The 25,054-nt window shown below is 44.4% G+C and overlaps 1 protein-coding gene across 1 annotated transcript in view; it reads left to right on the forward strand.

Moving 5' to 3' along the window:
• The window catches only part of TSPAN33 (tetraspanin 33), a 47,633-nt gene extending 42,298 nt beyond the window's left edge, over positions 1-5,335 (forward strand). The window contains exons 6-8 of the mRNA XM_044283430.1: positions 1,593-1,721; positions 2,309-2,470; positions 4,855-5,335. Of these exons, the coding sequence (XP_044139365.1) occupies positions 1,593-1,721; positions 2,309-2,470; positions 4,855-4,956 (393 nt within the window). The 3' untranslated portion in view covers positions 4,957-5,335. The remainder of the gene's footprint in view (positions 1-1,592; positions 1,722-2,308; positions 2,471-4,854) is intronic.
• Positions 5,336-25,054: the final 19,719 nt, after the last annotated feature.

A 25,054-nucleotide genomic window follows, 5' to 3' on the forward strand; every position in this document is an offset into this window, starting at 1 on the left:
GAATGCGTGGCAACCATGTCACGGCGCACAAAACAAAGGCATGACACTGCCCCTGCATGCTATAACAGCAACACGTTGCCACAGGCAACTGCAAGCGTGGCAACAGTGTCACGGCGCACACCAAAGGCCGTGACACTATGTCCACAAATGCAGTCATCTTTTCATGTCTCCAATGCTTTTAAAATAAAAAATTACCAACTCTAAATGGTCTTAAAGGGCTTCTGTCACCCCACTAAACTCACTTATTTTTTGGGGTACTTACAATCCCTATACTGCGATATATCTATAAATTATGTTATTAATCATTTTCGTTCTGTAGATGAGGCAAAAAACGTACTTTTATAATATGCTAATTACCTGTCTACCAGCAAGTAGGGCATCTACTTGCTTGTAGCAGCCGCAAAAAACCGCCCCCTCCTCCTGTTGATTGACAGGGCCAGCCGCGATCTCCTCCTCCGGCTGGCCCTGTCTGCATTTCAAAAATTGCGCGCCTGTCTTGATTCGGTGCAGGCGCTCTGAGAGGAGGCTTGCCTCCTCAGCACTCCCTCAGTGCGCCTGCGCCGATGACGTCACCGAAAGACGTTTTTTGCCTTATCTACAGAACGAAAATGATTAATAACATAATGTATAGATATATCGCAGTATAGGGATTATAAGTACCCCAAAAAAAAGAGTTTAGTGGGGTGACAGAAGCCCTTTAAATCTCCAATTATTCCACTCATTTTGTGTTTGCTGCTTTTATGCAGACCTGCATCACTCAATTGGTTACAGTGAAAACCAAACAGTGTATTCTGTTCCTGTATGCTTGTTACTTCCAACTGTCCCTTCCTTCTACCATACAGATAGTAGTAGAAGAAGAAGTAGATGTTCTTTTTTTTTTTTTTTTTTTTTTTTTTTTAAGAATAAGCTATACAAGAGTAAAAACATTGTGTCTGACCGATATATGACTTGCATTTTTTTGCAGTTTCCCATGTGTAGTCTCCATCTTTAATTCTGTGTTCTCCACAAGCCAGTGGGTGGACACTAGCTGCTGTGATGTCTCCCATACACTGCTCACAGAAAGTTTAAGGGACTCTGCTTACGTGTCACTATCTTTCAAATATGGAGAAGCAGAACATGGAAGACATTGTAGAGAAGTTCTGACCAGAAAAGAAGTGAAACCTGTAGCTGTGAGGCAGTAAAACTAAGGCTTCATTCAAACATCCCTAATGTGGATACACATTAGTGTCCATGTTATGGCTGTATTTCCCAGCCCAACCGCGGTTCTGATGGCCTAAAGTTACAGCATCATCAGCATATATGATGGTTAAGGTTTGGGTCATTAAATTAGTGGTCATTCTGGGAATTGCTGAAGCATGTCTTCCCCTCCATGGACTTCTATAGGCAGATGTAATTTTATCCTTCAGGGAACTAACAGTCTTGGTCTCTTAAGACAGATTCAGCAGACATTTCAGAGTGAATATCAATTTAGGAACAGAGCTGAGAAGTGGAGAAATATATATTACACAGTTTCTTATATTCACCTGCACTATTGATTTATGCAAAGTTTAACAGCTTTAATTGGTGATCTTATCCTATGCGTTCCTCCTTAGTTTAACTGTTGTGGTGGAATATCTTATAAAGACTGGTCCCAGAACATATACTTCAACTGTTCCCTAGAAAACCCCAGTCGAGAACGTTGCTCTGTACCCTACTCCTGCTGCCTCTATAGTGAGGATGAGGTAAGAATTTCCCATTGTAAATCATGAGGATTTTGTATTTATGCAAGATGGAGGAGGAATCCCTCTCTAATAAATGAAAAAAATGTACTCATTACATTACATGTACAGAACTGTATAGGATTTCTTGTTACATCTGAAGGTCACATCTAGAGTGGGATGAATGCAGTTGTGTGAGAGGAGCAGAAAAAGTATGTGAGGTCAGTACAGGATCATTGAATCGTCACATTAATTTTTTACTTTCCAAGATTGTTTTGAATATACAAAGATTTCCAGATGTCTTTGCAGCAACCGTTTTGTAAGGACAGCTTGCATGTCTCATAGACAGCATGTCAATTTGTAGTAATGTCTGCCTATGTGTGTTCATAGTGTCTTCAGAAAACTTAGTGTCATTTAATAGATAATGTAGACAACATCTTGATTTTGTTTTATTTCTACCAAGCAATAGGCGGAGAGCTATACATGCTTCGTACAGAGCAGTAAGCTAGTTTTGTTCTGTATCTAAAAAGCTACATAGAGTGCACATGAAGGACAACATTGGTCTGTTAAATATCGGGGCAATGCATAAATACCCATATATTCTCTTGTAGGCTGTCGTGAATACCATGTGTGGATATGACATGCAGACTCTCGACTACGTAGAGGCAGGAGAGTTTATACACACCAATGGCTGCATTGACAAGCTGGTTAACTGGCTGCATAGTAACCTCTTCTTGCTTGGAGGGGTTGCACTAGGTCTGGCTATCCCACAGGTAACATAATACTACTCTTTTATATAACAACTTGTACTTATGAAGCTGTCTAGTCCTGTCAATAAATGCAGAGGGGAGTGTACTAAGCACCAAGAGGTGTAAGCTGTAGCAGTGCTCAAAGAGCTATGAGGGCCCCTCGGTGCTCAAACCGCCTAATTTGCATAAACATACAAGTCTACATATCTCGGAAGCACTGCTCCCATTAACTTGTATGGGGAGAGCACTTGGCGGTGGCCAGACCCCGGGAAACCCAAGGTCCTCCAGCCACCACTCTCCCCGCTCCGTTCGCCTTACGATATGCCCCCACTGTCCATGATGGGAATAAGTGGATGAGTAAAAAAATTATAGGCCAGTTTAGGTTTGGTCTGAGCTAGCTGATTACTCAAACATATTTAGTGAAATGGGTATTCCCATCATTGATCCTGGGGTGATGGGGCCTCATCACAGCTTTTCCCTGTCTGGCGATGCTCCTAGACCCTTTCACTTGAATAGAGCCATGTTGTATTCCCCTTCCACAGCGGGTGGACAAGAGCATTGCTAAGCAGAGAAGAACTGTTAAGGGACTGCAACAGACCCACATTCTCTGGGTCCATGGGGGTCCCGCTGAAAGTCAGACCCCAACCAATCAGTAAGTCCTCGCTTATCCTAATAATATGTCATCACAGAAAGTATTGGGGATATCCATTTACGGCAGGACAAATTCAATCTTTTCTCATAATAGACAACCCACTGACTGCTGGTAGTATACTGCTTTCACATACACATATCTAATGGTTGTATATAGTGGTGTAAGCTTTAAATGTATCTATTTCAGATTGTTTACTACTGACAGAATATGAATAAATATTTAAGTATTGTAGGTTGTTCTATAGCTTTATTTCAGTGCTTCATATGGGGATGATACAGACGCCTCTCTGCTGCTCCATGGACTTCTAAAGGAGAGCCACCAAACATGCATAGTAACCAAGAAGGTGTTCTATTCAGCTGGCGAGAGCAGTACAGCATAGCCTATAATACTACTACATAACAGTTTGGGGAGCATACAAGAGGAGCTGTGATGTGAGGATCACTTGGTCGGAGGGCATTACTGCTCACAAGACCATAAAAAAACTGGCAGCTCCAAGTGCTGCAGACAGGTGTACAGCAGGACTAATGGGCGTAAGAAAAGCTTATAAAGGGAAGTCAATAACATGGTGATTGGTTGCAAAACCAAATAAAATTAATGAGAATGCGTCCTTAAAAGGGGTTCTCCGGGAATTAAGAAAATGAAAATACTTGAATATTACTTTATTATAAATATATTCCCAAATACCTTTCATTAGTTATAATGGCTCGTTTTGTCGGGAGAACAATCATTAGGAGAAATAAAATGGCCGCCGTCCTATTAGTGCACACAACCGGTCCTAATCACACAGGAGGACAAGTTACTTCACAAAGAGCTGCCTCCTCCTCATCTCTGTTCTGCTTGTCAGAGATTATGATCCTGAATACAGCTGATAAGATCTTCAGCTGAATCTCTGTAGGAATGGAGTACATGAGGAGACATGAAGTACTGAGAGGACAGACTGTGGTAATGTGGGGCTGTGGTAATGGAGACTGCATACAAGTGCTGCTACTCATCAGTCACCCCCACCCCCTCTCTGTACTTCATGTCTCCTCATGAACTCCATTCCTACAGAGATTCAGTTGAAGATCATATAACCTGTATTCTGGAACCTCCATGTACTAATAGGATGGTGGCCATTTTATTTCTCCTATTGATTGCTCCCTAGACAAAATGAGCCATTATAACTAATTAAAGTTATTTGGGAATAAATTTATCATAAAGTAATATTTATGTATTTTAATTGTATTAATTCCCGGAGAACCCCTTTAAAGGAGTTGTCTCACTTTAGCAAATGGCATTTATCATGTAGAGAAAGTTAGTATAAGGCAGTTACTAATGTATTGTGATTGTACATATTGCTTCCTTTGTTGGTTTCATCCATTTTTATATCTCATTATACATTGCAGGTTTTCAGAGGTTACGACTACCCTGCAATCCAGCAATGGTGGCCGTGCTTGCACACTGTAGGAAAAGGCCCCAGCCTCTCTGGCGGCCAGGACCTCGGGAGTGCAAATAGACTGGTACTTTTTCCTATCGTGTGCAAGCAGGGCCACCACTGCTGGATTGCATGGAAACGAGCAGTATATAATGTGATGGAAAAATAAATCCAGCCAGCAAATGAGGTAATATGGATAATCGCAATACATTACGATGTGCCTTGCCTACTTTCTCTAGAATCTAGATGATAAATTCCATTTGTCTAAGTAAGACAACCTCTTTAAAGATATTGAAATACTCGTAGTAACTCTTGTCTGCTCTTTTCTTTCTTTTGAAAAAGCTGGTTGGAATTCTTCTATCTCAGGTTCTTATTAACCAGATCAGAGACCAAATCAAACTCCAGTCATATAACCAGCAGCACCGGTCAGACCCGTGGTACTGACAGAAGGATAGGCGTTTGCGTCCAACACTGCTCTGAACAGCAACAATGCAGCAGGCAAAGAAAAAAAAAAACGTCACAGGAACCTGGGTACAGTGTGATAATGTTGAAGAAGCGAAATGAGCAGTGCCGAGAGGAAGCAGCAACAGAACATCCGTCTGGATCAGAACCAGAGACTTGAAGGACTAAAATTAACACTTGAAGCAAAGCCTCTGTACTGTTAGTGTTGTCATTGGTTAGGTTACTTAATTAACTCAAACACCATAAAGCTTTTAGAATTAAAGGGGTATTCCAACTACCAAAAGTATTATCTATCTCCAGCAGTTCCTTAGAGCAGTGGTCCCCAACCTTTTTTGCACCAAGGAGCAGTTTCATGCAAGACTATTTTCCCAGGGATCGGGTGGGGGTTCTGGGGTGGGGCTTAGGGGGTGGGCGGCGCTAAGAGTTTTTATTTTTCTGTTTCGGCGCTCACAACATTTCAGACATGGCGATATGTAATATGTTTATTTATTGTTTATATATTTTATATGTAAAATTGGGAAAGGGGCTGATTTCTACTTAATATTTTGTTTTTTTCACTTTTTTATTTTTTATTTAATAACTATTTCCCCCCTTAGGGGCTAGAACCTGGGATCTTTTCATCTCTTGTCCTATTTACCCTAATAGAGCTCTATTGGGGTGAATAGGACTTTACACTCTCCCTGCTGCTCTCTGCATAGTACACATAGCAGCAGGGAGCTTACCATGGCAAACAGGTCTTCAGTAGCGTCCTAGCTGCCTTGTTAACCGATCGGAGCCCCAGGATTACACTGCTGGGGCTCCGATCAGAACTGCCACTGCACCACCAAGGAGGGGAGGGGACCCTGTGGCCACTGCCACCAATGCTTTTAATACTGGTGGGGGGTGCACTGCGCCACCAATGTTTTTAATACTGGGGGGTGGGTGTGCTGCGCCACCAATGATAATTAACCTTTAATACAGATACAGGAGGCGGGTTCGGCAGAATCACATAGCTGGCACCCGACCTCTGACAGGGAGCTGTGATCAGCGGCAGTTAACCCCTCAGGTGCCGCACCTGCCTCCTGTATCTGTAAGAGGACCTTTCATGGGTCCATACTTTATTAACTAAGTAGCAGGACATGTAGAGCAACGCCCAGGGATCTCCCTGCACTTGCTATTATTCCTGGGCGCCACTCCGTTCGCCCGCTGTAGCCCCCGTTACCGTCTTCCGCGCTGTATGCTAATTGCTACTATCGGAACACCAGGGAGGAGGCATCAGCTTTTCTCCCTGGGCATTCCTTCTCCCTGTAGAGTGCAGAGCGTCACAGCCAGTGAGAAGGTGATTTTTTTTTTCTCCCTGACTGTGATGCTCTGCGCAGTGAGTGAGAAGGAAGGCCCAGGGAGAAAAGCTGATGTCTCCTTCCTGGTGTTCCGATAGTAATTAGCATCCAGTGTGGGAGAATGGAACTGGGGCCACAGCGGGCGAACAGAGCGGAATAATAGTAAGTGCGGGAGATCCCTGGGCACCGCTCTACATGTCCTGCTTTTTATTGAGTCTGGACCCATTATTATTAATTATTATTAGTGGCACAGTGGCCACAGTCCCTCCCCTCCTCCGCCCACTCTCTTCTCATTGGTGGCAGTGGCTGGCTGGCATCATAGTTGGAAGGAAGGAACGCTCCCCTTCCTTCCCGCTCTGTACGGCCACGCTGTGTGTGATGTGCGCGTCGGGCGCGCATGCGCCTGACGTCTTCGCTCCTCTGTAACAATCTTCCAGGGCCTGGCGGTTGGGGACCGCTGCCTTAGAGAATGAATGGAGCTCAATCTGCCCCTCCATCAGGACTGGGGAATGGAACCCTCATTCTCAGGATCAGTGGGGTTCCCAGTGATTGGTGGTGGTCCAATCAGTTAGTTATCCCCTACCTAGTGGATAGGGGATAACTTATAGTAACCAGAGTATACCTTTAAAGAGCTATTTGCTTATTTACAGTATATATCTGATACTGGTATATGCATTGACATAGTAGTAAAACTATACAGATGATTGCCTTAATACTCTATATACTCCATTCTCCTATAGACAGCATTCAGTGGGCACTTCTCTCCAGTTAAAAGAATTTCAAATGAAGGCATTTGCTCATTGTACTATAATCCCACTTACATGCAAATGTACCATTCAGTGAATTCTAGAATGAACTGTATTGAATAGAGGCAGCAGCATCATAAAAACTGTGAAAAATATTTTTTTCTACTTCTACAATATCCAGTTTCTGCAGGTGCCCCCATAGTCTGCAACGCTGGCCTATCACTATTTCTAGAACAGTGCCTAAAGTAGCCATACACTCTTTATTGCATCTGCTGAAACGTGACTCCTATATCAGGGACCACAGATTGAAAATATCTCTTGTAGATAACAGAGACCATACAAACAGTAGAAAGTATAACTTAAAGGGAACCTGTCACCGGGATTTTGGGTATAGAGCTGAGGACATGGGTTGCTAGATGGCCGCTAGCACATTCGCAATACCCAGTCCCCATAGCTCTGTGTGCTTTTATTGTGTTAAAAAAACAATTTGATACATATGCAAATTAACCTGAGATGAGTCCTGTCCCTGACTCATCTCCAGAACAGGACTCATCTCAGGTTAATTTGCATATGTATCAAATAGTTTTTTTTACACAATAAAAGCACACAGAGCTATGGGGACTGGGTATTGCAGATGTGCTAGCGGTCATCTAGCAACCCATGTCCTCAGCTCTATACACAAAATCCCGGTAACAGGTTCCCTTTAATGGCAATAACATTTATTACCAAAGTAACAATTTTTTCCTTAAGAGCTATGATTCATGAAAATGTATGAATTTTGCTAGAGTTTAATTTAAAAAATATGCATTTCCAAAGTCGGTGTAAATGCACTGTATCAACCACTGTGTTTGGTACAGTACAGCTCCTTGTCATTTTGGCACAATATGATGATTGTACATTGTTTATTGGGTATTTAAGGTCATTAAGATGAATATTGTTGCATACAAGTGTAACACTGATGTGACATCATATATACATAGACTTAGAAGTAGAGAAACATTCACTAGCTACATTCTAGATATAGTGATTTTGCTATATGTATCATCCCAACTATTGTGAAATTTCAAGGAGTTGTGTAGATATCAGTTTGCTTGTGTGTCTAGATATTGCTGTTACATGTGTCATAGCGCCCCCTGGTGTTCTTTTTATTCCCTCTTAGAACTAATGTGTTCTGTCACACATGTACCTCCTTTTCAGTCCCTGGGTAGTCTTGTAAAAAGGCAGCAGAATGAGTCCTGCTTTTGTACAGGCCAGCCAGTAAGAATATAGAAGACACTTTTTCTCACTGGTACTGGAGACATTAGGGATCAATGATGTTTTTGAATCAAATGAAAACCAGAGTGTGCAATAACAAACACTTCTTTTTTTTAAAGGGGTCTTTTGGTACTTTAACATTGATGGTCCATCCTCAGGATTTGCCTTCAATATCTAATCAACAGAGGTCCCACACCCCGCATCCCTATAATCAGCTGTTCTACAGGAGCTCAAGGGCTAAAAGTCAGTGGCAGAACTTTACAGCTCTGTCCATTTCTGTAGTGGATGGAACTGGTTACTGCAGTGCTGGTCCCGTTGTAGTGAATGAGTGCAGCTCTGCAGATACCAGCTCTGTCCATCACCAAAATGAATTCCGTCAATTTCCAGAGCGGTGTAGTTCTGGAGCCGTCTTTTAGTTCCGAAGCTACTGCAGAACAGCTGATTGGTGGGGTGCAGAGCGTTGGACCCCCTGCTAATCAGATATTTATGGTCTATCCTGAGGATAGACCATCAGTATTAAAGTACATGAAGACCCCATTAATTCTTCCAATTGAAACCTTATGTGTGATCTAACAGAAACATTTATTCATGGGACAACTACTTTCAGCATAACACTGGCTATAGACATTTTATTCGATTTTTTTTTTTTTTTTTTTTTTTTTTTTTTTTTTTATTGCAGATCCTGATGTTTTGAGGAGATCCAACATCAAACTGTTATCTGTGGGTGCCAGCGCTGCCTTCTCTTCATTGTTTACCTGCTCGCCGTCGCAACAGCAGCGATGAGCAGGTATAAGTACAAGAAGTCATCCCATACATTTTAGTGTGACGGCTCGTTCCTGCAAGCAGGCAAACACTGAAGGGAAGGCAGCGCTCGCACAATGTGCGCCCTCTTTTCAACCAGCTGAACAGCGAGCGTGCCAGGAGTCGGACCCCCGCCGATCTGATATTGATGACCTATCTCGAGGATAGTTCATCGATAAAAATAACTTGGGCAACACCTTTAACCTGCAGTGTCTTGTTGGCTTCAGAGTTAGGGCTCTTTCACACCTGCGTTCTTTTCTTCCGGCATAGAGTTCCGTCGTCGGGGCTCTATGCCAGAAGAATCCTGATCAGTTTTATCCTAATGCATTCTGAATGGAGAGAAATCCGTTCAGGATGCATCAGGATGTCTTCAGTTCAGGACCGGAACGTTTTTTGGCCGGAGAAAATACTGCAGCATGCTGCGCTTTTTGCTCCGGCCAAAAATCCTGAAGACTTGCCGCAAGGCCAGATCCGGAATTAATGCCCATTGAAAGGCATTAATCCGGATCCGGCCTTAAGCTAAACGTCGTTTCGGCGCATTGCCGGATCCGACGTTTAGCTTTTTCTGAATGGTTACCATGGCTGCCGGGACGCTAAAGTCCTGGCAGCCATGGTAAAGTGTAGCGGGGAGCGGTATACTTACCGTCCGTGCGGCTCCCGGGGCGCTCCAGAGTGACGTCAGGGCGCCCCACGCGCATGGATGATGTGATCACATGGCACGTCATCCATTCGCATGGGGCGCTCTGACGTCATTCTGGAGCGCCCCGGGAGCCGCACGGACTGTAAGTATACCGCTCCCCCGCTCCCCGCTCCTACTATGGCAACCAGGACTTTACTAGCGTCCTGGCTGCCATAGTAACACTTAAAGCATTTTGAAGACTGATCCGTCTTCAAATGCTTTCAGTTCACTTGCGTTTTTCCGGATCCGGCGTGTAATTCCAGCAAGTGGAGTACACGCCGGATCCGGACAACGCAAGTGTGAAAGAGGCCTAAGCAGCACCAAAGCTGTCTGGCAACTAGTTATCCCCACTATTGAAATAGCATTGCTGAGACAATATATGTTTATAGGGCAATATGCTTAATTTTTTCTTTCAAAGTCTGTCCCGTCTGTGTCCAGCCCAGCTCCTCTTAACAACTGAATATTCAGTTAATTTCAGTAAACCCTAATATTTTTGCCGCTTTATATGTGATATAGGGATGTAGAGTTTCTTCAAACTGTAGAACTGCTTATTAAAAAGCAAGGAGGTAAGAAAAATCAGGGTTTTGTAGCATTACTATTTTGCTGTTAAAGGGGTTGTGCAGCTAAACAATATTGATGACCTATCCTCAGGATAGATAATCAATATCAGATCGACAGGGGTTCGACTCCCAGCACCCCCGCCGATCAGCAGTTTGAAGAGGACGGAGTAGTTGTAATTACACTGCGCCACCTCTACAAGCAACAGGACATGCAGGTAATTCTGATTGTATCCATGATTGTTACCATTCAGACGTGTGTAATATTCCGCTGTGGATTTGAAATTCATGTCACAGAAAAATAAGTGACGTGTCAGTCAGGTTATGTGCACGTGATTGTATCAGTTTTGCGGTCCACAAACCACAGATCCGCAAAATATGGATACTGTCCGTGTGCAAGCCGCAATTTACTCACTCCCTTCACTAGACCTGGCTATTTGTTCTCAAAACGAACAAGAATAGGGCATGTTCTATATTTTGCAGAACAGCTACATGGATTACATATTTGCTGTCCACATTTTTTGTGGACTCCTAGAAATGAATGGGTCAGCATGCGATCCGCTAAAAGTGCAAATTGGACACAACCCAAAATACAGTCATGTGCATGTAGCCTTATTGATGTAGATTCTGCACGGAAACTGTGGCAGTTATCTACCCATGGATTATGCATCAAAATCTGCAAGTGGATCTGTGGCACGTAAAACCCTAAATGTATGGCAGATATCGCAGGGTCAGCCTCCAGCAGAAGAATCCACATGTGAACGTTCTTCAATACTTCCACAAAGTATATGCTTACCCACAGGGACTATAAACATATTTTACTGTATCATTTTAACTAAAGGGCTCCACTCTGTCCTGTGTATAACAGTAAACTGTATTTTTGTATGTTACAAGACAAAATTATATATTTTCTTATGCTCTCAAAACTGTTTGTGTTTTGCAACAGTACAATACAGTTTAAATATTCATTCCATTTGGGCTGTATGTAATACTTGGAGATAAATGTATTGTACAAATAAAATACAGTATGATGTAGTCAATTATGTGTCTCATTGGTATATTTTGGATGCATAAAGATGTTTACCATGCAGTGACATTTATTCAAAAATATTTTAAAGAATGAAAAAACATTAACTGCTATTATACTATATAAAGTAAGGCTACTTTCACACTACTGTTTTTGCTGAATCCTGCAGGGCTCAACAAAAACGCTTCCGTTACTGATAATATAACCATCTGCATCCGTTATGAACGGATCCGGTTGTATTATCTTTAACATGGCCAAGACGGATCCGTCATGAACTCCATTGAAAGTCAATGGGGGACAGATCCGTTTACTATTGTGACAGAGAAAACAGATCCATCCTCATTGACATTGACAGCATTGTGGGTCATGACTGATCTGTCTTGCTCCGCATCCCATGACGGAAAGAAAACCGCAGCATGCTGCGGTTTGCTCTCCGGTATGAGAACACAACCAAACGGCATTCCGTTCTGTTTAGTTACACTTTGTCCCTATTAACAATGAATGGGGACAAAACGGAAACATTTTTCCCCGGTATTGAGACCCTATGACGGATCTTAATACTGGAAAATAGATGTCACGGACGTACAGAGACATACTGACGTCCTGGCGACAGTGAGTGGCAGAAGATCTATGAGATTGGCAACACGTGGTTTTATCTGACAGGTTTTACTTGTGAATCAATAGGTATCTGTGTTGTGTCTGGTATGGCCACACCCCTTGCCTCCAGGTGATGCTTATGTGGTCATTTAACCTTCCTTATTTATAGTTGCTTCTCCCACTATGCTGTGCGGTTTATAGCTTCTGTGCCTGTGGATTGTTTGTGGTTAGATCTCGGCTGAGTTCCTGGTGCTTACATAGCCTCTCTGAAGTTAAGTCTTTCCTATCCCTTTTGTATTTTGTTTGGGTTCTGTGTGTTGCATTTCCCTATTGTTTGTATTAGGCCTGAAGTAGACTCCTGTTTGTCCTTCCTTTTGGAGGAACAGGTAGTCTCGTCCCTGCCATTAGTACCAGGGTCTTATAGGGCTAGATAGGACCCTAGGTATTCCTGCGTATGAACTCACCTACCTTTGGGGTCTGTTCATACTGGTAGTCAGTCAGGATTTTGGTTAGGGTTTTCACTAGGAGGTGTCTATCTTCCTTCCCTAGTTCTTAAGCCTAATTCCCTGTTTCCTCCTTCCCTCCTATGCTCGGTGTGGTGTTTCCCTCCCACACCAAAGTGTGACAATATAAACACTAGTGTGAAAGTAGCATAAAATAAGTATAATAAAACGTACAGAGTCATAACTAGAAAAGGCTGGGCCCCATAGCAAATTTTTTAATGCTCCCCACCCCTCCCGCGGCTAGTCAAGACCTCCCACGCTCACCATATAACCCCCTATCCACGCAATAGTGATTCCTTAATGCTTCCACACAGTAGTAAAGCCCCCTTCACAGTAGTTATTCATTAGTTCCCCTACACGGTAGTTATGTCACTTAAGTGCCACCACACAGAAGTGCTCCTTCCTTGGTGCCCCACATAGTCCCATCCACTAGTCATGTCCCCTTAGTGTCTCTTCCACAGTAGCATCCCCCTTCACAGTACGTTTGCTCCCATAGTGCTCCACACAGTAGTTATTCCCCCTTAGTGCCTCGATATAGTAGTTATGTTCTCTTAGTACCGCCACACAATGGTTATCCCCTTTAATGTCTCCACATATTATTTTTCTTCCCTTAGTGCCCTCACACATTACTGCTTCCTCTTCACATTAGTTTTTTCCCCTAGTGCTCCCACATAGTAGTGTTTGCCCATTAGTGCCCCTTCTGAAGTCCCTATAGTGGTAATAAAATGTAAAAAAAATTAATACTCGCCTTAAACCCATTGCCCGGATAAATGTAGCACATTATGGTCTCCCTAGCAGATACGTTGCAGTGACATCATTGCGACTGCTGGACTAACAGGGAAAGTAGGCAAGGACAGGCTGAGGAATGATCCCTCCCTATGTTCTCTTCTGATGTTATTGGATTGTACCTGCTGGGAAGATCACAGGCCAGGGAATGAGGCCTGGGCTGTGATGGTTGACAGAAATCCATTATGGTCTTGGCCCCTACTGCCACTGCGGGCTCCATAGCAGCCATAGCGGTAAAATAGTAACATAGTTTGTAAGGCTGAAAAGACATCTGTCCTTCCAGTTCAGCCTGTTATCCTGCAAGTTGATCAAGAGGAAGGCAAAAAAAAATGTGAGGTAGAAGTAAATTTTCCTAATTTTAGGGGACCTTGGGACCCCATTTTCACGAATGGTGGGGATCTCACTGATCAGACATTCTGTAACAGACAGTGGATGTGGAACCCTTTGTACCAACTAACCGGTTTGACTTTGGGCTATCCTTAAAGGGGTTGTCTCATCTCAGACAATGGGGGTATATCTCTAGGATATGCCCCCATTGTCTGATAGGTGCGGGTGCCTATATCAGGAATGGAGCCCCGCAAAGTGTTGAATGGAGGACTCCGGTCCAGCCACCACCAAGCTCTCTCCCCATAGAAGTGAACAGGAGTGCACTGCGCATGATTGGCCAGCGCTCCCATTCTCTTCTATAGGCCTGACGGAAATATTCAAGCCAGCGCTCGCTTTCTGCAGCCCTATAGAAAATGAATGGAGGGTGGCTGGGACCCATACCTATCAGACAATGGGGGCATATCCTATCGATATGCCCCCATTGTCTGAGATGAAACAACCCCTTTAAGGGCATTATCCTAGCAGTCCCCTGTTTTCATCCTTTAACCCCTATACAATGATCCACTCTTCTCTGCAGGGGGGCCACCAGGCCGCTGCCTCTTGAGGTATTCCCTGTGTAGTTGGCAGCTGATCCGCGGGGGTCAGAAACACCAGTGTGAAGTACCGAGGGGTCAGACAGTATTGGTAGTCAGGAGACAGGATGAGGTCAAGGCAGGCAGAGTTCAAGCGTGTCTGAGGGCAGGCAGCAATCGATCAATATGGGAAACAGACTAAGGTCAGGGGAGGTAGCAAAGTATCAGAGTCAGTTATCAGGCAAAAGTTAAGTAAATGGGCTAACAGACAGAATAACACACACACACAAGTAAACTAGGAACCTGAAGTTCAGGCACCCTCTTGGGAAGGTGCCTCCTATACCCAGGGATGCACAGTCATAGTCTGGGGAAGAATTTGGATGTGTACCCACTGGCTCCTATTAAGAGGCTGAGGGCAAGCACACAAGTCTTATGGAACAGGCCTGCAGGCTGCCGCCTACTGGAGATACATGAGACGCCGGCAACCAAGAACACCACTGGCTGGGGGAAAAAGGCAAGCAGAACCGGAGCTCCAGCCAAGCAAAGAGGCCAGCTGGTTGAGCAGCACGGCACTTGTGCCCACAAGGAGGAACAGGAGAACTGACCAAAGACTGCAGGGGTGGAAGCTCTAAAATAGCGATTGAAGATCACAGGTTTGAATTGAGAGACATGGAAAGAATTAGATATTTGCAGAGAGGCAGGGAGATGCAACTTGTAGCAGGCTGGATTTAATTTCTTAATGACTTTAAATGGACCAAGGAAATAAGGAGCCAGCTTATAAGCTGAAACCTTGAGGTTGATGTTTTTAGAGGATAGCCAGACTTTGTCACCTGAAGAAAATTGAGGTGGATGTCTGCGTTTACAGTAAGCAACATTTTTCACAGTGGTTTTTTTTTTTAAACACATTTTATTTGGGTTTTATAAAAGTTTTTTTTCCCACTGAAATCATCCATTAACACAATCCAATCACATATAATGCGAGATTAAAACAGAATAGACATTTAAAAAAAAAAAAAACATAACCAGTAACAAGGACATGTGTGGAGGGTATCCCCTCTCTGACTGAGGGAGGTTTATTCTGACGAATCATGTGATGGGGAACTGTGATCCTTGAGAGCCTTAGGAGTCCCATCTGAAACCCACGACCCCCACATCTAGTCCTTCTATGAGATCAAGAGTGGTGAAGTAATGGACCCAAGCTTCCTTTCAGGTTTTCAGTTAAAGACCATTATGTGTATGGAAAAGGTTCCATTAAAGGGAACCTGTCACCGGGATTTTGTGTATAGAGCTGAGGACATGGGCTACTAGATGGCCGCTAGCACATCCGCAATACCCAGTCCCCATAGCTATGTGTGCTTTCATTGTGTAAAAAAAAAAAACGGCTTGATACATATGCAAATTAACCTGAGGTGAGTCCTGTATGTGAGATGAGTCAGGGACAGGACTCATTTCAGGGTAATTTGCATATGTATCAAATAGTTTTTTTTACACAATAAAAGCACATAGAGCTATAGGGACTGGATATTGATGATGTGCTAGCAGCCATCTAGCAACCCATGTCCTCAGCTCTATACACAAAATCCCGGTGACAGGTTCCCTTTAAGGACTGGATCTCCTCCATAGTGAAGGTTAGAAAAGGGCCAGTGATACCAAAAGCCCGCAGGGTGGAAAACATGAAAGACCAACTTAGATGGTTGAATGCTTTTTCCGCATCCAAGCTTAAAGAGGACCTTTCACTAGTATACAAACTAAAAACTAACTCTATCTGTGGGCAGAGCGGCGCCCAGGGGTCCCCCTGCACTTACTAGTATGCCTGGGCGCCGCTCCGTTTGCCTGTTATAGGCTCCGGTGTCTCAGCCTAGTGTACTGGACTAATTTTTTGATTACCGGGCGAATGGAGCGGCGCCCAGGCATACTAGTAAGTGCAGGGGGACCCCTGGGCGCCGCTCTGCCCACAGATAGTTAGTTTTTAGTTTGTATACTAGTGAAAGGTCCTCTTTAATATTAGAGCTTGTTGCTTACGTTTATTGACCACGTCGATCAAGCTTATAGTTCTCCTCTTGTTGTCGCCACCCTGCCATCATAGAACAAAGCCCACTTGGTCCTTGTGTATCAATTGGGGGAGCCAATATGAGAGCCGGTTAGCAAAGATTTTAGTGAATATTTTTAGGTTGAAGTTAAGAAGGGTTATGGTTCGATAATTTGAACAGTCTAATGGGTCTTTGCCTGGTTTTGGAATGAGGGTTATATAGGAGTGGAGAGTCGACTAGGGTATCGGAGCACGCTGTAAGAAGGAATTGAATAAAGTTAACATATGTGGTAGGAGGAGGTAAGGTAGGCCATCGGGGCCCAGGGGATTTATTGTTAGGGAGCTGTTTAACTACCCCCTCAAGCTCTTCCACCGTGATCTGGGTATTAAGAGATGCTAGTGCCATGTTCGGCCTCTTTGACAGACTACATTTATTCAGAAAAGCAAAGAAAAGGTTTTGGTGGTCTGTCTTGTTGGAAGAAAGTTATTGCAAGAGAGAGTATAGAGACGTGTTTAATATTCTTGTAAAAGGGTGGAAATAGTATTAGGGTCATATATCATAGTGCCATCAGACTGCTACAGTGCTGTTGGGGTTCCTGTCACATTGGACTCACGCAACTGATGTGCTAACATAGTGTGAGGCTTATTACCCCATGCGTAGAAGTGTTGCCTTGAATACAGTAACAACTTTTCTGTTTTTGCCATGGCCAATTCCCGCAATCTAGCGCGCAAGAGCACTATATGGCAAAGCAGATGGCACGATCAAAGTGTTCCCAGCTGAGATTCTAAATCTTTCAATTGAGCAGTAACTGTGGTCTTTTGCAAAGCAGTGTCTCGTTTTAGTTTTGAGCCCAGGGCAATACAATTTCCCCTGAAGACCGCCTTATGTGCCTCCCATAGTGTAGAAATGGATGACACAGAAGATTGGTTAACAGAGAAGTATTCAGTGAGGGTGGTGTGCAGTTCCTGTTTAAGTAATGGCCTAGTAAGTAAGGAATCGTTTAGTCTCCAATGACACACTCTAGTGTGGTATCCAGAGGTTTTAAGAGAGATAGAAATCGGTCATGATCTGACCACGTAATGTTCCCCACCTCTGCATCGCAAAGCAATCGGAGGGTAGGTATATTTCCCCAAAAATTATCTATATGGGTGTGTGTCCGATGCGGGTGTGAGTAGAAGGTGTAGGATCTACAGTCGTGGCCAAAAGTTTTGAGGATGACACAAATATTAGTTTTCACAAAGTTTGCTGCTAAACTGCTTTTAGATCTTTGTTTCAGTTGTTTCTGTGATGTAGTGAAATATAATTACACGCACTTTATACGTTTCAAAGGCTTTTATCGACAATTACATGACATTTATGCAAAGAGACAGTATTTGCAGTGTTGGCCCTTCTTTTTCAGGACCTCTGCAATTCGACTGGGCATGCTCTCAATCAACTTCTGAGCCAATTCCTGACTGATAGCAACCCATTCTTTCATAATCACTTCTTGTAGTTTGTCAGAATTAGTGGGTTTTTGTTTGTCCACCCACCTCTTGAGGATTGACCACAAGTTCTCAATGGGATTAAGATCTGGGGAGTTTCCAGGCCATGGACCCAAAATGTCAACCTTTTTGGTCCCCAAGCCACTTAGTTATCACTTTTGCCTTATGGCTTGGTGCTCCATCGTGCTGGAAAATGCATTGTTCTTCACCAAACTGTTGTTGGATTGTTGGAAGAAGTTGCTGTTGGAGGGTGTTTTGGTACCATTCTTTATTCATCGGTGTGCTTTTGGGCAAAATTGTGAGTGAGCCGACTCCCTTGGATGAAAAGCAACCCCACACATGAATGGTCTCAGGATGCTTTACTGTTGGCATGACACAGGACTGATGGTAGCGCTCACCTTTTCTTCTCCGGACAAGCCTTTTTCCTGATGCCCCAAACAATCGGAAAGAGGCTTCATCGGAAAATATGACTTTGCCCCAGTCCTCAGCAGTCCATTCACCATATTTTCTGCAGAAGATCAATCTGTCCCTGATGTTTTTTTTTGGAGAGAAGTGGCTTCTTTGCTGACTTTCTTGACACCAGGCCATCTTCCAAAAGTCTTCGCCTCACTGTGCGTGCAGATGCGCTCACACCAGCCTGCTGCCATTCCTGAGCAAGATCTGCACTGGTGGCACTCCGATCCCGCAGCTGAATCCTCTTTAGGAGAAAGCCTTCTTAACAAGAATTGAACCTCTTTCCTTGAAGTTCTTGATGATCCTATAAATTGTTGATTGAGGTGCAATCTTAGTAGCCACAATATCCTTGCCTGTGAAGCCATTTTTATGCAACGCAATGATGGCTGCACGCGTTTCTTTGCAGGTCACCATGGTTAACAATGGAAGAACAATGATTTCAAGCATCACCCTCCTTTTAACAGGTCAAGTCTGCCATTTTAACCCAATCAGCCTGACATAATGATCTCCAGCCTTGTGCTCGTCAACATTCTCACCTGAGTTAACAAGACGATTACTGAAATGATCTCAGCAGGTCGTTTAATGACAGCAATGAAATGCAGTGGAAAGTTTTTTTTGGGATTAAGTTAATTTTCATGGCAAAGAAGGACTATGCAATTCATCTGATCACTCTTCATAACATTCTGGAGTATATGCAAATTGCTATTATAAAAACTTAATCAGCAACTTTTCCCATTTCCAATATTTATGTAATTCTCAAAACTTTTGGCCACGACTGTAGATGTGGGATAGTTTATCCGCCACAGATCATAGAGTGCATACTTCCGGTTCAGGTGCCTATAGAGTCATGAGAGTCTACCTTGAGAGTGTGATGGTGTAGATTCAGTGGGGGACAATCTGTCCCCGGGCGTGGTCTGGACTGCTGAAGAGATGGCAGCGTAGGTGTTGAGCTCCGCCGCTTCGCTTTATTAAGGAGACCCATTAGCACCGGCAACGCATCCCATGGGGAATAAATTGAACCCCAAAAAGCCCAGGAATACTCCAGTCACCAATCTGGTAAGCTCAACGTTGGACACATACCTTAATCGAGGCCCTGCTCCTTCTACTTCTGCCCTCGTCCTCTGAAGATTACAGGGACGCAGTAGCTCACGCGCTCCCTCTGCCACAAGGCCCAGCAAACCCGATTCTCAGGAGGCCCAGCAGCAAGGGAATTTATTCCCAAGCCTCCCAGTCATGCTTCAGGGGACCTTGCAGAGGCATTGTTTGGGCCCCATAATCAGGCCTTGCTGACGTCTGCCATTCCGCCCAAGTCAGCAGCCAAACAGGCTAGGCAAGCCGCAACACCATCTCAGCGTCGCCGTGACTGGGGTGACCCCCCAGGTGACCCTATAGATCCAGCACAGACCCTGGAGTGGAATGAAGGGGACATTGCTAAGTGGAAGCTGCTCTCAGTGGAGGATGGAGAGGAAGGTTCACTACCACCCTCACAGGCTACCTTAATATTTCACCAGACCCTACAGCATTTCCCTACTAAAGAAAACTTCAAGGCCCTAATAGCAGAGGTGATGAGCACATGTAAATCTGAAATATCCTCTCTGCGTCAAGATTTTGAACATATGTCCACCCGCATTGACTCTATAGAAACAGATCATGATGATACCCGTAGATGTATCATTACCTATCACCAGGGAAGGGCTGGCAGCCTTAGTCCTGGGGGGCAAATCCAGTCAAGTGGCCCATTTTAGCCCCGCCCATTATTAAAGCCCCTCCTACATATAATAGGCCACTCCCAACAAACACTGTACCGCTGACATTCTATAGTTGCGGCCTGTCTCTACAAATCATACGGAGAGGGGAGGCCTGTCCTGGCTGCACTGCCTGCTTCACATTATACAATAAACAGCAGGCTACAGCCAGGAAGCTCCTCCACTCTACTCCCTCCCCTGATCCTGCTCAGGGCTTGTGATTCCCCCCACCATCTGTCACCCGCCCGTGGCCTGCTGCCCCCTTTCATCATCCTCACCCAGCTCTGAATCCTCCTTCTGCAAATGGCAGGGGAAGGAGCCGGAGCATCTCCTCTCCTACATAGCACCTCATACCTCTTACATCCAGTGATGTCACCTTTGTTGTAGATGTTCTCTTTCTTTATCTTCTCCATTCAGCCCAGACCGCCATGATGATTTTTCTGCCATCTCCCGTCTCTGCAGAGATTGACAAACAGACATTAGTTTCCCACATTTCCATCATCTTCACATCTTCTGAACACCCTTTCCTGCCACCCCAATACTATACTGCAGAAATAGTCCCCCTGGAAATACTACTACCACACAGATAGTGCCCCCTTAAAGGGAACCTGTCACCGGGATTTTGGGTATAGAGCTGAGGACATGGGTTGCTAGATGGCCACTAGCACATCCGCAATACCCAGTCCCCATAGCTCCTCTTATTGTGTAAAAAAAAGATTTGATACATATGCAAATTAACATAAAAGAGTCATATCTTACTTGTGTGACCAGAGAAGAGTCATATTTTCAAGCTCTGACTCATCTCAGGTTAATTTGCATATGTATCAAATTGTTTTTTATACACAATAAAAGCACCCAGAGCTATGGGGACCGGGTATTTCAGATGTGCTAGAGGCCATCTAGCAACCCATGTCCTCAGCTCTATACCCAAAATCCAGGTGACAGGTTCCCTTTAAACAATTATTTGCACACAGTGCTCTAAAAAATAACTGCGCCCAGACACTAATAGTATAAAGATAATGTCCCCCAAAAATAATTGTGCTCCTCTCCCCCACAATGTGCCAGTAAAAAAATGCCCCTTCTTAGTGCCACCATATGCCCCAATAGTGCTCCACTCCCCCATAGTGCCCCCAAATAATGCCCCATAGTGCTGCTCTCCCCTATAGTGCCTCCCATAATGTGGCAGTAAAAAATGCCCCCTTAGTGCCACCAAATGCCATAGTGCCCCCATAATGTTCCAATACAAAAGGCCCCTTTAGAGCTCCCCCCCCCATAGTGCCATAGTGCCAGCCCCCCCATAGTGCAAGCCCCCCAATAGTGCCAGATCCCCCCAATAGTGCCAGCCCCCCTATAGTGCCAGCCCCCCTATAGTGCTAGCTCCCCCATAGTGCCAGCCCGCCTATAGTGCCAGATCCCCCCAATAGTGCCAGATCCCCCCAATAGTGCCAGATCCCCCCAATAGTGCCAGCCCCCCCCATAGTGCCAGCCCCCCCATAGTGCCAGCTCCCCCATAGTGCCAGCCCCCCTATAGTGCCAGCCCCCAATAGAGCCAGATCCGCCCAATAATGCCAGATCCCCCCCAATAGTGCCAGCCCCCTTATAGTGCCAGCCCCCCCTATAGTGCCAGATCCCCCCCCCCCCCCCACATAGTGCCAGCTCCCCCCGCAAAGAAAAAAACCCAAAAAACACTAATACTTACCTGGCTCCATCAGCAGCGATGCAGGCCTCCTCCAGCCCATGTCCCTGCTGTGTGCCACTCGACTCAGGCGGCGCAATGATAATGACGTCATCGCGCTGCCTGAGCCGGCCTCTGATAGGCTGCAGGCATTAGTGCCTGCGGCCTATCAGAAGAACAGGGGAGGGACATGCCTCTCCCTGAGTCCCTCCCCTGCCCCACAGCACACAGTACCACCCCGCCGCCGCAATTATATCCAGGGCCGCGCCGCCTGTGGTGATCGGCGGTGCGGCCCTGAAGAATAAAAAAATATAAATAATTTTTGTTAAAGGGGCGGCCCAGCGGCCGTTTTTTTAGGCAGCCTGGGGGGCAATTGCCTGCCTGCCCCCCGGCCCAGCCCGCCCCTGCCTGTCACTCCCGGACTATCAGGGGCAATTCCTGTCACCTAGAAGATTTAGATAACAGAGGGCGCAGAAATAATATCTGATTCAGGGGCCTGCCTGAATCTGAGACATATGAGAAATTTGCGGAATGGATGCGGACCCATTCTGCGGACATGTCAAGGAGCCTAAGTCTTACACTTTTTATTCTAATCCACACAGTACGCATACCCGTATCGATTATCTTTTTGGTAATATCCCTACCCTTCGAATGCTAAGTGAAGCAGAGGTGGGAAATATCACGTGGTCGGACCATGCTCCGATTTCCATTTTCATTAGAAGTCTGGAAACCATACTAAAGTATGCCACTGGCGATTAAATACACTTTTCTTGCCAGGCCATTACTTAGAAAAGAACTCCTTAACACTCTCTGAATATTTCTGTCTCAACCAGTTATCTGTTTCCTCTGTTTCTACACTGTGGGAGGCACATAAAGCAGTTTTTAGAGGCAACTGTATTGCTTTGGGTTCCAGATTGAAAAAAGATTGTAACTTGCAGCATGCTACCATCACTGCTCAGTTGAGAGATTTAGAATTCCAATTGGAGACTCGCCGCTCATGTCACTTGTTACGCCGTATAGTAATTTTGCGAGCTAGACTGCGTGAATTGGCTTTTGCAAAAACAAAAAAGCTACTACTATATTCACGGCAAAGTTTTTATGCATGGGGTAATAAACCCCACACTATCCTAGCGTATCAGCTGCGCGACTCCAATGTCTTAGGAACCCCAACAGTTTTGAGGCGAGCTGATGGCAATATGATATATGATCCTAAAGCTATCTCAAACCTTTTTCAAGAGTTTTATACATCTCTTTATTCCCTCCTACAGCAAGTACCATCCGATCAGGCGGAACGCCAAAATCTCTTCACCTCGTTTTTGACTCAATGCAACCTACCAAAGGTGTCGAGAGAGGCTTTTGTCACTGCGGACGTACACTTTGTACCAAAGATAACACACCAACCAGGCTCTTGTCGAGAGACAGGGGAAGGGTCACCTCCTAGCTTATCCCTGACCTCTTTCCCTGAAACTGCTCAGCCCACAGCAGACCTTGAAGGTAGGTGGTGTGCTAGTGTCCTCCAGCCTGGGCTAACAAAAACCTTGAACTCCCTAAGATGGTGAAGTGGGGAGATAGGAGCAGTCTGCTCGCACAGAACCTGGATGGACAAGAAGACACAAACAACCGAACTAGCAATGACACTTATCTCTGAGAGCAGGAACTGACAGCCAACCTTCTCTCCAAGCTTCCCAGACCAGAATGAACAGTATAATCCGCTCAGGACACTGGGCAGTGTGCTATTTAAACTAAAGACCCCACCCAGTGCACCTGAGAGAGGCGGATCCAGCACGGCTCCAAAGCAATCACTAAACTCGTGCTGCTCTCCTGGCTGACCTCCGCACATCGTCAGAGTGGGGCATGACAGCTTTATCCTCGCTCAATGCCCAGATTACGGCAGAAGAAATCCCCTGGGCCGGATGGATTACCTTACCTCTACTATAAAACCTTTTCCTCTATACTTCTACTGCATATGTTAACATTATTTAACTCTTTTTTTAAAGTGAACTCCGATACCTGCATCGATTCTACATTCATACATAACCCTTATTCCAAAACCCGGTAAAGACCCACTGGACTGTTCAAATTACCGACCTATTGCCCTCCTCAATTCTGATCTAAAAATATCTACCAAAACCCTCGATGATCGACTCTCGTACTAGTTCCATCAATTAATACACAAGGACCAAGTGGGTTTTGTTACGGGTCGTCAGGATGGAGATAACACGAGGAGAACCATAGACCTGATAGATGATATTAATATGCATAACCATCAAGCTTTATTGTTAAGCCTTGACGCAGAAAAAGCGTTTGATCGCTTGAGTTGACCTTTTTTGTTCTCCACCCTGCAAGCTTTTGGCATTACAGGTCCTTTCCTCACTGCACTCTGCACACTTTATACCCAGCCTACGGCCACCATCAAAATGCTTTATCTAAACATAGAATGTGTCGGCAGATAAGAACCATTTGGCCCATCTAGTCTGCCCAATATACTGAATACTATGAATAGCCCTTCGCCCTATCTTATATGAAGGATGGCCTTATGCCTATCCCATGCATGCTTAAACTCCTCCACTGTATTTGCCGCTACCACTTCTGCAGGAAGGCTATTCCATGCATCCACTACTCTCTCAGTAAAGTAATACTTCCTGATATTACTTTTAAACCTTTGCCCCTCTAATTTTAAAAGTAATATCATAATAATATTAATGCGCAATCTAGTACATTTCCCATCTATAATAATACACGTCAAGGATGTCCGCTCTCCCCTCTCCTTTTCGTGCTATGCATTGAACCCCTTGCTGCAGCTATTAAGTCTCATCCTGACATACATTGGGTTAAAGTCAATCAGGTAGAATTTAAAGTCTCTTTATTTGTAAATGACATTCTTCTCACTTTTTTTTTTTAATCTTTATTATTTTTTGCTTCATACAAAAAGAGTTATAACATCTTTTAACCACTTCAGCCCCGCTAGCTGAAACCCCCTTCATGACCAGAGCACTTTTTACACTTCGGCACTACACTCCTTTCACCGTTTATCGCTCGGTCATGCAATTTACCACCCAAATGAATTTTACCTCCTTTTCTTCTCACTAATGGAGCTTTCATTTGGTGGTATTTTATTGCTGCTGACATTTTTACTTTTTTTGTTATTAATCGAAATGTAACGATTTTTTTGCAAAAAAATGACATTTTTCACTTTCAGCTGTAAAATTTTGCAAAAAAAACGACATCCATATATAAATTTTTCGCTAAATTTATAGTTCTACATGTCTTTGATAAAAAAAAAATGTTTGGGCAAAAAAAAAATGGTTTGGGTAAAAGTTATAGCGTTTACAAACTATGGTACAAAAATGTGAATTTCCGCTTTTTGAAGCAGCTCTGACTTTCTGAGCACCTGTCATGATTCCTGAGGTTCTACAATGCCCAGACAGTAGAAAAACCCCACAAATGACCCCATTTCGGAAAGTAGACACCCTAAGGTATTCGCTGATGGGCATAGTGAGTTCATAGAACATTTTATTTTTTGTCACA

Source organism: Bufo gargarizans, chromosome 2 (assembly GCF_014858855.1).
Source record: "Bufo gargarizans isolate SCDJY-AF-19 chromosome 2, ASM1485885v1, whole genome shotgun sequence".
NCBI lineage: Eukaryota > Metazoa > Chordata > Amphibia > Anura > Bufonidae > Bufo > Bufo gargarizans.